Source organism: Triticum urartu, unplaced genomic scaffold, assembly GCF_003073215.2.
Source record: "Triticum urartu cultivar G1812 unplaced genomic scaffold, Tu2.1 TuUngrouped_contig_6708, whole genome shotgun sequence".
Lineage (NCBI taxonomy): Eukaryota > Viridiplantae > Streptophyta > Magnoliopsida > Poales > Poaceae > Triticum > Triticum urartu.
In genome coordinates, this window is record NW_024117491.1 from 879 (window position 1) to 11,312 (window position 10,434).

At 45.4% G+C, this 10,434-nt stretch overlaps 1 protein-coding gene across 1 annotated transcript; it reads left to right on the forward strand.

The window, feature by feature from the left end:
- Positions 1–238: 238 nt before the first annotated feature.
- On the forward strand, positions 239–2,920 carry LOC125530994. The gene is made up of 3 exons (XM_048695394.1): positions 239–473; positions 617–902; positions 2,173–2,920. The coding sequence occupies exons 1-3, from the start codon at positions 418–420 to the stop codon at positions 2,665–2,667; spliced, it is 837 nt and encodes a 278-aa protein (XP_048551351.1). The 5' UTR covers positions 239–417; the 3' UTR covers positions 2,668–2,920.
- The last annotated feature ends 7,514 nt before the right edge of the window (positions 2,921–10,434 follow it).

Genomic DNA, 10,434 nt, shown 5'->3' on the forward strand with positions numbered 1-10,434 from the left:
AGGTAGCAGAACAAATACCATTATTTGGAGAGCAAAGTACAGAAATATTTGCATTTTCCTAGTGCCCTTTTGTCTTTATTTTACCCTGTGGTGTATGGCGGAGGGCAGAGACGCCACCGGCCGGCCACCGCCCTCTCTGTCACTGACATCTCCATGTGCCACGATCACTGCATGTGGCTCCACCTCCGTTTCCTACTCACTCCTCCTCTCCGTCATAAAACCTCGCCTCTCCAACTCCAATCTCTCCATATATAAAAGCTAAACCTGCTCCATCTAGGCTACTAATACAGCTTCGCTACATAGCTCGGCCATTTCATCGACCAGAAAGCCGAACAATAGATATCCATCCATTTCTCTGCCTCATCTCAGAACATCATCATCCTAGGCACAAGCACAAACTTGGTGAGAAGAAGAAGCATGAGCAATGGCAGCTCCCCCACATCCTCCTCCCCTTCGGTCTGCTCGAGGTCTTGGTGCGTGATTGCTAACCAGTTGACATATGTCCCATTTTGCTTCTTAATTTGTCAGCCTGTATTGTGATCTTCAATTCTTCACATGAAGGTCAAGCCTGATCGTGTTTGTGTATGTGCGCCATGGGTTTGTAATTTGTTTGTAGGTCCATAAGTGAGGATTCTTTGAGGAGGTACGTGAGCTACGCTAGCGAGAGCTGCATCCAGGAGCTGCTCGCGGCGTCGGACTCCGGTGGCGCTGGACGGGGCGGGGAAGGAAGTGGAGGAGGCGGCGAGGAGGATGACGGGTGGCAGACGCTGGCGTACTGCAACGGCGTGGAGATAGCGAAGCGGCGGTCGGGGACAGGGCAGATGTTCCGGAGCCGGTGGCTGCTCTACGCCGTCTCGCCGGAGCAGTTCATGGCCGTCGCCAACGCCGTCGATGCCGCAAAGGTAACGCGTGTGAAATATTCATTTCCTTTTCTTCTTCTTCTATAGTACTACATTCATTTCTGCGGCAAATAATTCGGGCCGGAAGGAGTACTACAATATAACTGTTTTGAGAGAATTTGCTGTAGAGGTGTCTGGTGGGTGATTTGGGCTCACGAACCAGAAGTATAGTTATTGGAGTATGATTTTGCCAATAATGATGGGTTAGTCTTGACACTTTGGCAGCAGCTGGCTTGACTAGCTGGACAAGTTATGACCGCTTTAATTGGCCACGGAGGTGACGGTAACGCGTCGCGTGATTTGCCAACCCAACACATGTGCGTGTCTACCGTGCCTGGGGCATGCATACACCCGTGACCGAATTCCATTCGCGGCCTAGCTAGCGTTGCACACACAGGCCAACCGTGAAGGGGGACAGTAATTGATTCTGTGGGTGGGTAGTACTGCACTTATTTTCATCTGACATGGAGCAGCCGCAAGCGGGCACGCGTGAGTTTGCGAGCCCACAAGTACGAGCCAAATCATTTGGCAGTTGGCACCTCGAGATCCCAGAGCGAGCAGAGGGCACGCCATACGAGGATGATTAGCTAGATGCATGCATGTGTGATTAACTATTGGGATTACTCGGTGGCAGTCGGCATGCAGACATACATGGCCGCCCCATATGACCACGCGCATGTGGAGCCACATGCATCTTCCAACTACAGTTAGTAATCTGAATGAATAAAATGGGATTAAGCAGAATACATATGAAATATTGAAAGTTCCAATAGAATGCTTTTGAAGTAACCTAGTAGTTTTTATTCCAGAAGGAAGACATGTGATAAAACCGTGAATTTGATGCGACAAAAAAATGCGTATTACACTAAGTTAAGTTGGGGGGAAAGATCAATACCTAACCTCTTTAAGTACATCACTCGCTGATCATGGCACTAGGTGCCCACCATGCATGTTCGGATGGTCCATTGGTCCTGTTCCCTAATCTGGTAGATTGAGCTTCTACCGTTTTGGATGTAGCTACTGTGCTAATATTCCTCACAAGAAAAGCTGGTCCACTAACACTGCATTATAACCCTGACAACTAGTTATGCTTAGCTGGAATAATGTAGTTCACTACACACACACACACACACAAAATAATATCAACGTCTCTATTTAAGCTGATCAATGTGTTTACCCTTCATGTTCTCAAAAAAAAAAGTGTTTACCCTTCATTATCCTCCGGTGAAAAGTTTATCTCAATCCAATGTGCTGTTGCTGTTATCACGTGCAGCAGTGGGAGTCTGACCTGGTCGACGCGACATACATCAAGGAGCTGGGCGACGACCTGAGCATCATCCACCTCAAGTTCGGCGACACCTCCAAGCGGCCGGGCGGCCTCTTCCGCCGCCGAGACCTCGTCGTGTACGAGCGGCGCCAGACCATGGACGACGGCACGCTGGTGGTGGCCGTGGCGTCGCTGCCCAAGGAGATCGCGGCGGGCCTTCTGCCGCGGGACTCCAAGGGCCGGAGCTCTGTCGGCCGGGGCCTGCTCCTGCAGTCCGGGTGGGTCGTCGAGAAGCTCCTTGACGACGACGGCGTCGAGTCGTGCATCGTGACCTACGTGGTGCAGCTTGACCCGGCGGCGGGGTGGCTGCCCCGGTGCATCGTCAGCCGGCTCGACAACAAGCTGGTCACCATCATCGCCAAGCTCAAGAAGCTGGCGCAGACCACTACGTGCCCGTCAGCACCACCAGCCGCCCGTAGTTGCAACTCCGAGGGGAATTAAGCATGTGAATTCTCTCGCGACGTCTACCAGCAGTGTCACCATTAGGCGTAAAGTAAATACGGTTTTGTGGAAAATGGTGTCTCGTAACTTGAGAGTTGCCTGCATCCGTACTAGTATTTGGTCGAGCGAGAATGTGTGTATACCTACTTTGGCTTTTGCAATCGACTGCACATATGCATGCTTCTAAGTGCTCAAAAACAGCTGCAGTCTACTATAGTATAAAGAAAAAGGTAGCTACAATTTTGCCATGTCACAGTTCGTGTCTCCAGTGTTTCAGAGTCTAGTCACCAACACAGTTCATTAATCCTGACATGGCTCACAAAATGCAGCAATAACTCAGAGTCTAGTCACCAACAGATCAGTGCAAGGATAGAATACATATTTATCAGGGATCAGGAGATGATCGCCGTGGTGAAGATACACGTTGTGCATGCCCATGTTCCGTTGATCCTGGCCTCTGGGGAGGATAGGATCAAGCGTAGCCCACGTTTCTACTTCGAAACAGGGTGGTTCGAGGTAGAGGGTTTCATACCCATGCTCCTCGCACGTTGGGAGCAAGCTAGGGCTGCGGCTGGTCGCTTCAGGGGTCCTCTTGACACTTGGGTTTCGGCGGCCAGGGCCCTGCGTGGTTTCCTTCAAGGGTGGGGTGCAAACCACGGAAGTGAAGCTAAACGAGCTAGGGAAGCTCTTATCGAGGAAATTAAAGTCCTTGACGTTCAAGTTGACTCTAGTTCCTTTTCAGAAGCGGAGTGGGCTAACCGTTATGCCCTTGAAAATCAAGTGCTGGCCATCCTCAGGGAAGAGGAGGAATATTGGTGCCGTAGGGGCGGCGTCAAGTGGATTACCAAGGGGGACGCAAATACGGGCTATTTCCACGCCTTCGCCAACGGCCGCAAAAGGAAATGTTCGATTCTGAGATTGCAATCGGACCACGGGTTACTGGTCAGCCAAGCCAAAATCTCGAAGCATATTTACGATTTCTTCCTTAACCTGTTGGGTACAGCGGAAGAGAAGCCCTTACGCCTCCGTGAGGACTTTTGGGGGGAAGAATCACGGGTGTCGCAAGTCGAAAATGATGGCCTGGCCTTGTCCTTCTCCACGGGGGAGATCGACGATGCGCTTGGCTCGATGAAGATCGATACCGCTCCAGGGCCGAATGGCTGGCCGATGTCTTTCTTTCGGCGGTTTTGGCCGGCGCTCAAGGACATTTTCTACGATATTATCAACGGGTTTGCGCTAGGCACAGTAGACATCTCACGCCTTAACTTTGGCGTCATCAGCCTCATCCCTAAAGTTAAAGGGGCTGACTCGATTAAGCAATACCGCCCCATCACCCTTATTAACGTGCCTTTCAAACTATGCTCCAAGGCATACACTACGAGACTTGCCCCGGTTGCACAGCGTGTGATCGACCGTAGCCAGTCGGGTTTCCTCAAAGGCCGTAACATCCTAGAAGGTCCGGTAGTATTGCAAGAGATCGTTCACGAGTTTAAGCGCACGCGTCAGCCGGCCGTGCTCTTTAAGCTTGACTTCGAGAAAGCCTACGATCGAATGAACTGGGAGTTCATTCGCGAGGTGCTGACTCGGAAGGGATTCGAGTCGGGTTTCATTCATCGCATCATGCAACTTGTCTCGGGGGGACAGACTGCGGTGTCGATTAACGGAGAAGTGGGGAACTTCTTCCACAACAAACGAGGTCTCAGACAAGGAGACCCCTCCTCGCCTTTGATTTTCAACTTTGTTGCGGATGCCCTCTCGGCCATGGTGAACAAGGCCAAGAACGCCGGCCACATTCGTGGTGTGGTGCCTCACCTCTCCCCCGGAGGGATCACCCATTTACAATATGCGGACGACACTTTGCTTCTCTTCGAGCCCGATGACCATAGTATAGCCTCGATTAAGCTCATTCTCCTTGCTTTCGAGATCATCTCCGGCCTGAAGATAAACTTTTTGAAGAGTGAGGTGATTGCCATTGGGATGGACAATCCCCGTGCCACTCGTATTGCCAACCTTCTTAACTGCAAACTAGGGAGTTTTCCAATTAAGCACCTAGGCCTTCCCATCTCGGACAAACACATCTCGATTCTCGAATGGGAACCCTTATACGGTAAGGTGGCGAACCGGGTTAGTCCTTGGCGCGGCAGGTTTTTATCTTCTGCGGCTAGGCTGATTCTGACAAACTCTAGCTTGTCCTCCCTGCCCCTGTTTACTATGGGCATGTTCCTGCTGGCTGATGGAGTCCATGCCAAGTTCGACACCCCTAGGTCTAAGTTTTTTTGGGAAGGAACTGGGACAAAAAAGAAATACCACCTGATCAAGTGGGCGGCGCTCTGCCGCCCCAAGAAATTCGGTGGCCTTGGGATCCTTAACTCCAAACTCATGAATGTAGCGCTCCTTGTCAAGTGGATCTGAAAACTTTCCCAGAACGAACAAGGGCTTTGGGCCGATATCCTTCGCGCCAAATATTTCCCCGATGAGAATTTCCTCACCTCAAAGGCGAAGGGATCGCCTTTCTGGAACGGGATTCAGGCTGTTAAGCCTGCCTTCATGCTAGGGGCCAAGTTCTGCGTTAAGAACGGGAACTCCACGAGGTTCTGGCTCGACCATTGGCTTGGGTCAGAACCTCTTTGGCGTAGCCACTTTGTCATCTATCAACTTGCCACTAACATCGACATTTTGGTGGCCGACGCGCTCAGATCTAACCCACCAGCCATTTCTCTCAAAAGACCACTCCTCGCCCATGAACGGGCAAGTTGGGATGGGCTCCTAACTGCCTTGCAGGGTGTATCTCTCTGCCCTGAGGCCGACACGGTCTCGTGGTCCCTCTCGAGCTCCGGAAAGTTCACGGTCCAGTCGCTTTACAATAAGCTGACCGAGGGACCGACTCTTGACATAGCTAGGGGGCTATGGAAAGCGTCTATTCCTATGAAGATCAAAGTTTTTCTCTGGCAATTATTCCGTGACCGCCTTCCCTCTTCTAACAACATTGCCATTAGGCACGGCCCTTCGGTTGGGCCTTGCGCGTTATGTGGAGCGCATGAAGATGCTAACCACATCTTCAAATGCCACCTAGCTCGTTTTGCTTGGAGTGCCGTCCGTGAGGCGTTTGCGCAGAACTGGAATCCCCATACGACGTCGGACCTACGTGGGATCCTTCTCGCTCATCGGGGTAGCTTCGGGCGCGTGCTGTGGCGATGCGTAGGGGCGCTGTGCTGGTCATTATGGACCACCCGTAATAAGATGACTATCGAACACAAGTTCCTTAACCATCCTGCTGATATTATTTTCAAATGCCACTTGTTTCTCCAGACATGGGCACCGTTGGGGAAACGGCGTGATGCAGATCGGATGATGGAGGCCATGGAGCGGATCCGCACGATTCAGTTTGAAGTCCGTCACTAAGATGCTGCTCGTGGTGCTATTTTGGACTGGCTGCTTGTGTGCTAGTGTTGCTGTCTTTCTTTATCAGGCTGAGGCCGGTTGCATGTTTCGTACTTTTGGCTTCGGCCACTTACCTTCTGTTGTAGTCTCTGTGTTGAACTTGTTGGATGCTGCTTGTTGGTGGGCTTTATTAATTTAAGGTTGGACGCATCGTGCGTCTTCGTTCTAAAAAAAAACTTGGCCGGGGATTATCCCCTCCATGGTGTCGATGAAGATTTCACCTCCAAATCAAACTAACAAAAAAATTTAACACACTAATATAAACTAATCACACCAAATTTTTTTGGCTGTATGAGGCACAAAACTCTCTAACTTTATGACACCGCCAAAAAAAAGAGTGTAATTTATTTTGACAAAACTACGATCACCATTAGATGTTGGCAAAGAATACAGAACTCTTGAAGATCTGATGCTCCCCCCTCTTTTAGTGCCAAGATGGCAGCCCGAGGCGATGGGACCAAAATTTCTCTGGCGGTGGCGTCTGCAGTTCTTTGGGGCATGTAGCTCGCTAGTACAATGGAGTCACAAAATGTACAGCTTGCTATAGCAGCGACTGCTATGGGACGGGCCAATTGCTCGCTTGTACGCTGTGTTTTTTCATTAAGTGGCGCTCACTCTAGAAAAATGAACGGATGGTGGCTAACAGAAAAATCAACTCCGATTTCTAATGATTAAACCATTTTTTCAGAAATTATGCAAGAACATAAATAGTTCATGAATTATAAAAATGTTTAAAAAATAAAAAAAATGATCTGGAAATTTAAAAATGAGTAGGAAATTTTCAAATGGAAGCAAATTTTCAAAAAAGTCTCAGGAATTTAAAACTTCCATTATTTTTGAAAAAATAATGCGAATTTTGAAAATATTCGTCAATTTTAAAAAATGGTCAGGGTTTAAAAAATCCATGAAATTAGAATAAATGTTCTTGAATTTAAAGAATGTTCACTAATTCAAAATATAAAAATTAACTCTAAAACTCCAATACAGAAATGAAAATAATAAGAAAACAAACCTGGAATTTTTTAAATTCAATAGAACATTATTTAAAATACAAGAATATTTTATATTCTGAAATATTTTCGAAATCATGAACTTTTTTAAAAATCTCCAATTTTTTAAAAATTAATGCAAATATGTGAACATTTTAAAATTTTCATAAAAATAATTAATACCCGAACATTCTTCAAACATCTGAAGATTTTTGAAAATGTTGAATTTTTTTACAATCCGTTACTATTTTTGAATTTTTAGCATGTTTAAATTCGTGGAAACTTTTAAAAGCTGACAACATTTTTATTTTTTGACATGTTTTAAATTCTGAAATATTTTTAAAATTTATGCTCATTTTAAAAATCCATGATACATTCTGAACTAATGAAAAAATATTCCGCATTAATTTGGAAATTTTAATATAATTTTAATCGTGAACATTATTTTAAGTTTGGGAACATTTTTAGATTTATGAAAAAAATCTAAAAATTCGTTTTTAAATTCAGAACTTCTAAATTTAAATTCAAGAATATTTTTGAAAAATTGAACATTTTTTGGAATTCTAGAGCATTATTTAAATTCATAAATATTTTAAACTTGTCTCATTAATGAGGAAACCACTAGTTTCATTGATCCCCACCATAAGGACCACTTTTATAGACTCCATGAGTCATTGTACTATCTCAAGCAAGCCCCATGTGCTTGTTATGATCACCTTAAAGGGTTTCTACTCGAGAAAGGATTTGTGATGGGGCAAATCGATGCCACTCTTTTTATTAGGACATTTAAGGGCAATTTTATCATATGTCAAATATATGTGGGTGCCATTATATTTGGTCCCCCTAACATAAATTTGTGCAAGGATTTCGCCAAGAGTATGACCAAGAAATTTGAGATGTCAATTATGCGAGAGTTGAAGTTCTTCCCCGGTTTCCAAATTAATCAATTTAATGAAGAGATTTTCTCTCTCAACCCAAATACACTGAAGACATTCTCAAGAAATTCAAATATCAAATGACGAATCATGCAAGACACTTTGCCTACTACATGGCATCTTGACCAAGACCTCCATGGTAAGTCGGTCGATCCCAACGTATGCCACTCACTCATTGGATCTTTGCTTTACCTTGTGCATCTAGGTCAGATATCATGTTTTTTTGATAGAAAGACTGTAAGGGAACCTCCTACAGTATAATTGGTGCAACAAACCCAAATTACAAGTACCATGCCTTGAACCTGGGTGGGTGGGAAGGCATCAACCCCTCCCCACCACTAGGCTATGCCTTAGTCTCATGTTGAGTGTATGCATGTGCGGAAGATATCAAGGTACCCCCTGGAGAACCATTATTTGACGGTTAAGAGGATCCATAGATACCTTGTTCACACCTCAAGTTTAGGGCTTTGGTACCCCAATGATGTAAAGTTTGATATTGTTGGGTATTCGAATGCGGATTGGGTTAGAGACAAAGTGATTGTAAGTGAACCTCCTATTCATGTCAATTTATTGGACGCTCATTAGTAAGGTAGCCCTCGAAGAAGCAAAATTGTGTTTCCGTCTCCGCCTCCAAAGCCGAGTATGTTTCCACCACAAGTTGTTGTTCTCAACACTACAAGAAATCTGTTAATACATGACGGATCTAATCCGTCACGGATAAGTGAAAAGCTGTCATGGGTGCCCATACATGACGGACATGAAGTCCTTCATGTATATCGCGTCATAATTTGACATCGTACCTTCCTTGACGGTTCTTGACCGTCATGGATCTGCCCCAAGCCCACCTAGGCCCAAATCGTTGTGACGGAACAACCTGTCATGGATTGATTCCACATAAGTTTTTTGATTAACCAACATGGATGCCTACGTGGATACTATTTTGCGTCATAAAAATCGTCATGGATTTAGGTATAGTATAAATTGGGTCAAGCCCACTAGCCCATTTATTTTGGCCTAATTTTCACCCAGTACGTTTTTAGCATAATGCATCACATATATCTTTAATGCCAACTTTGACCCAAGAGGAAGTATTTGCAAAGTGTCAAACATTAACAGTTCACTGAGTATGCGGCCAACTGTATGTATGTACAACGTAGCAGTTTATTCCTCCAAAATCCTCTATGAAATGCGACATAGATTGAAAAAATATCACATCAAGGATAGGAACCAGTACAATCCATTTTACATCAACAGAACATATAAACTATTAAGACTCTTATTTATGTTCTTGTCCTCGTCCCTCTTGTGGCAATTATCATGTCGTGGCTAATTGTGATAGGCAACACCAAGTAGCTAGCCACCCAATCTTACTTAGCATATTTACAAGAATATTAGATATTTGTAGATATGAATAGATAGTAGAAATAAGAGAATTGCAACAAAGATAAAAATGAATTACATGTTGTCTAAGATTCTGAAATCTTAATAGTGCTACAAATGAGAATAACATTGCATCTACTATAAAACAAGAAGAAACATGAGGTTTCTTAAAATTAATGCAAAGAAAATTTGTGTCAAATGAAAGCCAAATGACAGAGACAAAACACACATCACAAAACTCGAAGTGCTATAGCAGAGGCAGCATACGGGCCTGGTTGTTCTGCAACAACAGCTTTCCAATGCGCTGCAAAATTTTCAGCATCAAGAACAATGAGAATGAATGGTGATAAATAGTATTCTGTTTATTTACTCATGTTGAGATCATTCCACCAAGTAAATAGTCAGATTTAAGGTCAGGTTAAGTCACCATCAGATTCACCATTCCAATTGTGGAGATGTACAATAATATTAGTTGAATTTGCTTTCTTTAACTTAATAATTACCATGTTTGTAAACCCAATAAGACACAATATAATAGATTTGTTTAGGAAGTAAAATTTAAGCCAACAAACTGGCTAGTGCGTACATACATCTGTTGGGGAACGTAGTAATTTCAAAAAAATTCCTACGCACACGCAAGATCATGGTGATGCATAGCAACGAGAGGGGAGAGTGTTATCTACGTACCCTCGTAGACCGAAGCGGAAGCGTTGACGCAACATAGAGGAAGTAGTCGTACGTCTTCCCGGTCCAACCGACCCAAGCACCGTTACTCTGGCACCTCCGAGTTCTTGGCACATGTTCAGCTCGATGACGCACCCCGGGCTCCGATCCAGCAAAGCTTCGGGGAGGAGTTCCGTCAGCACGACGGCGTGGTGACGATCTTGATGTTCAACCGTCGCAGGGCTTCGCCTAAGCACCGCTACAATATGACCGAGGTGGAATATGGTAGAGGGGGGCACCGCACACGGCTAAGGAACGATCACGAAGATCAACTTGTGTGTCTATGGGGTGCCCTTGCC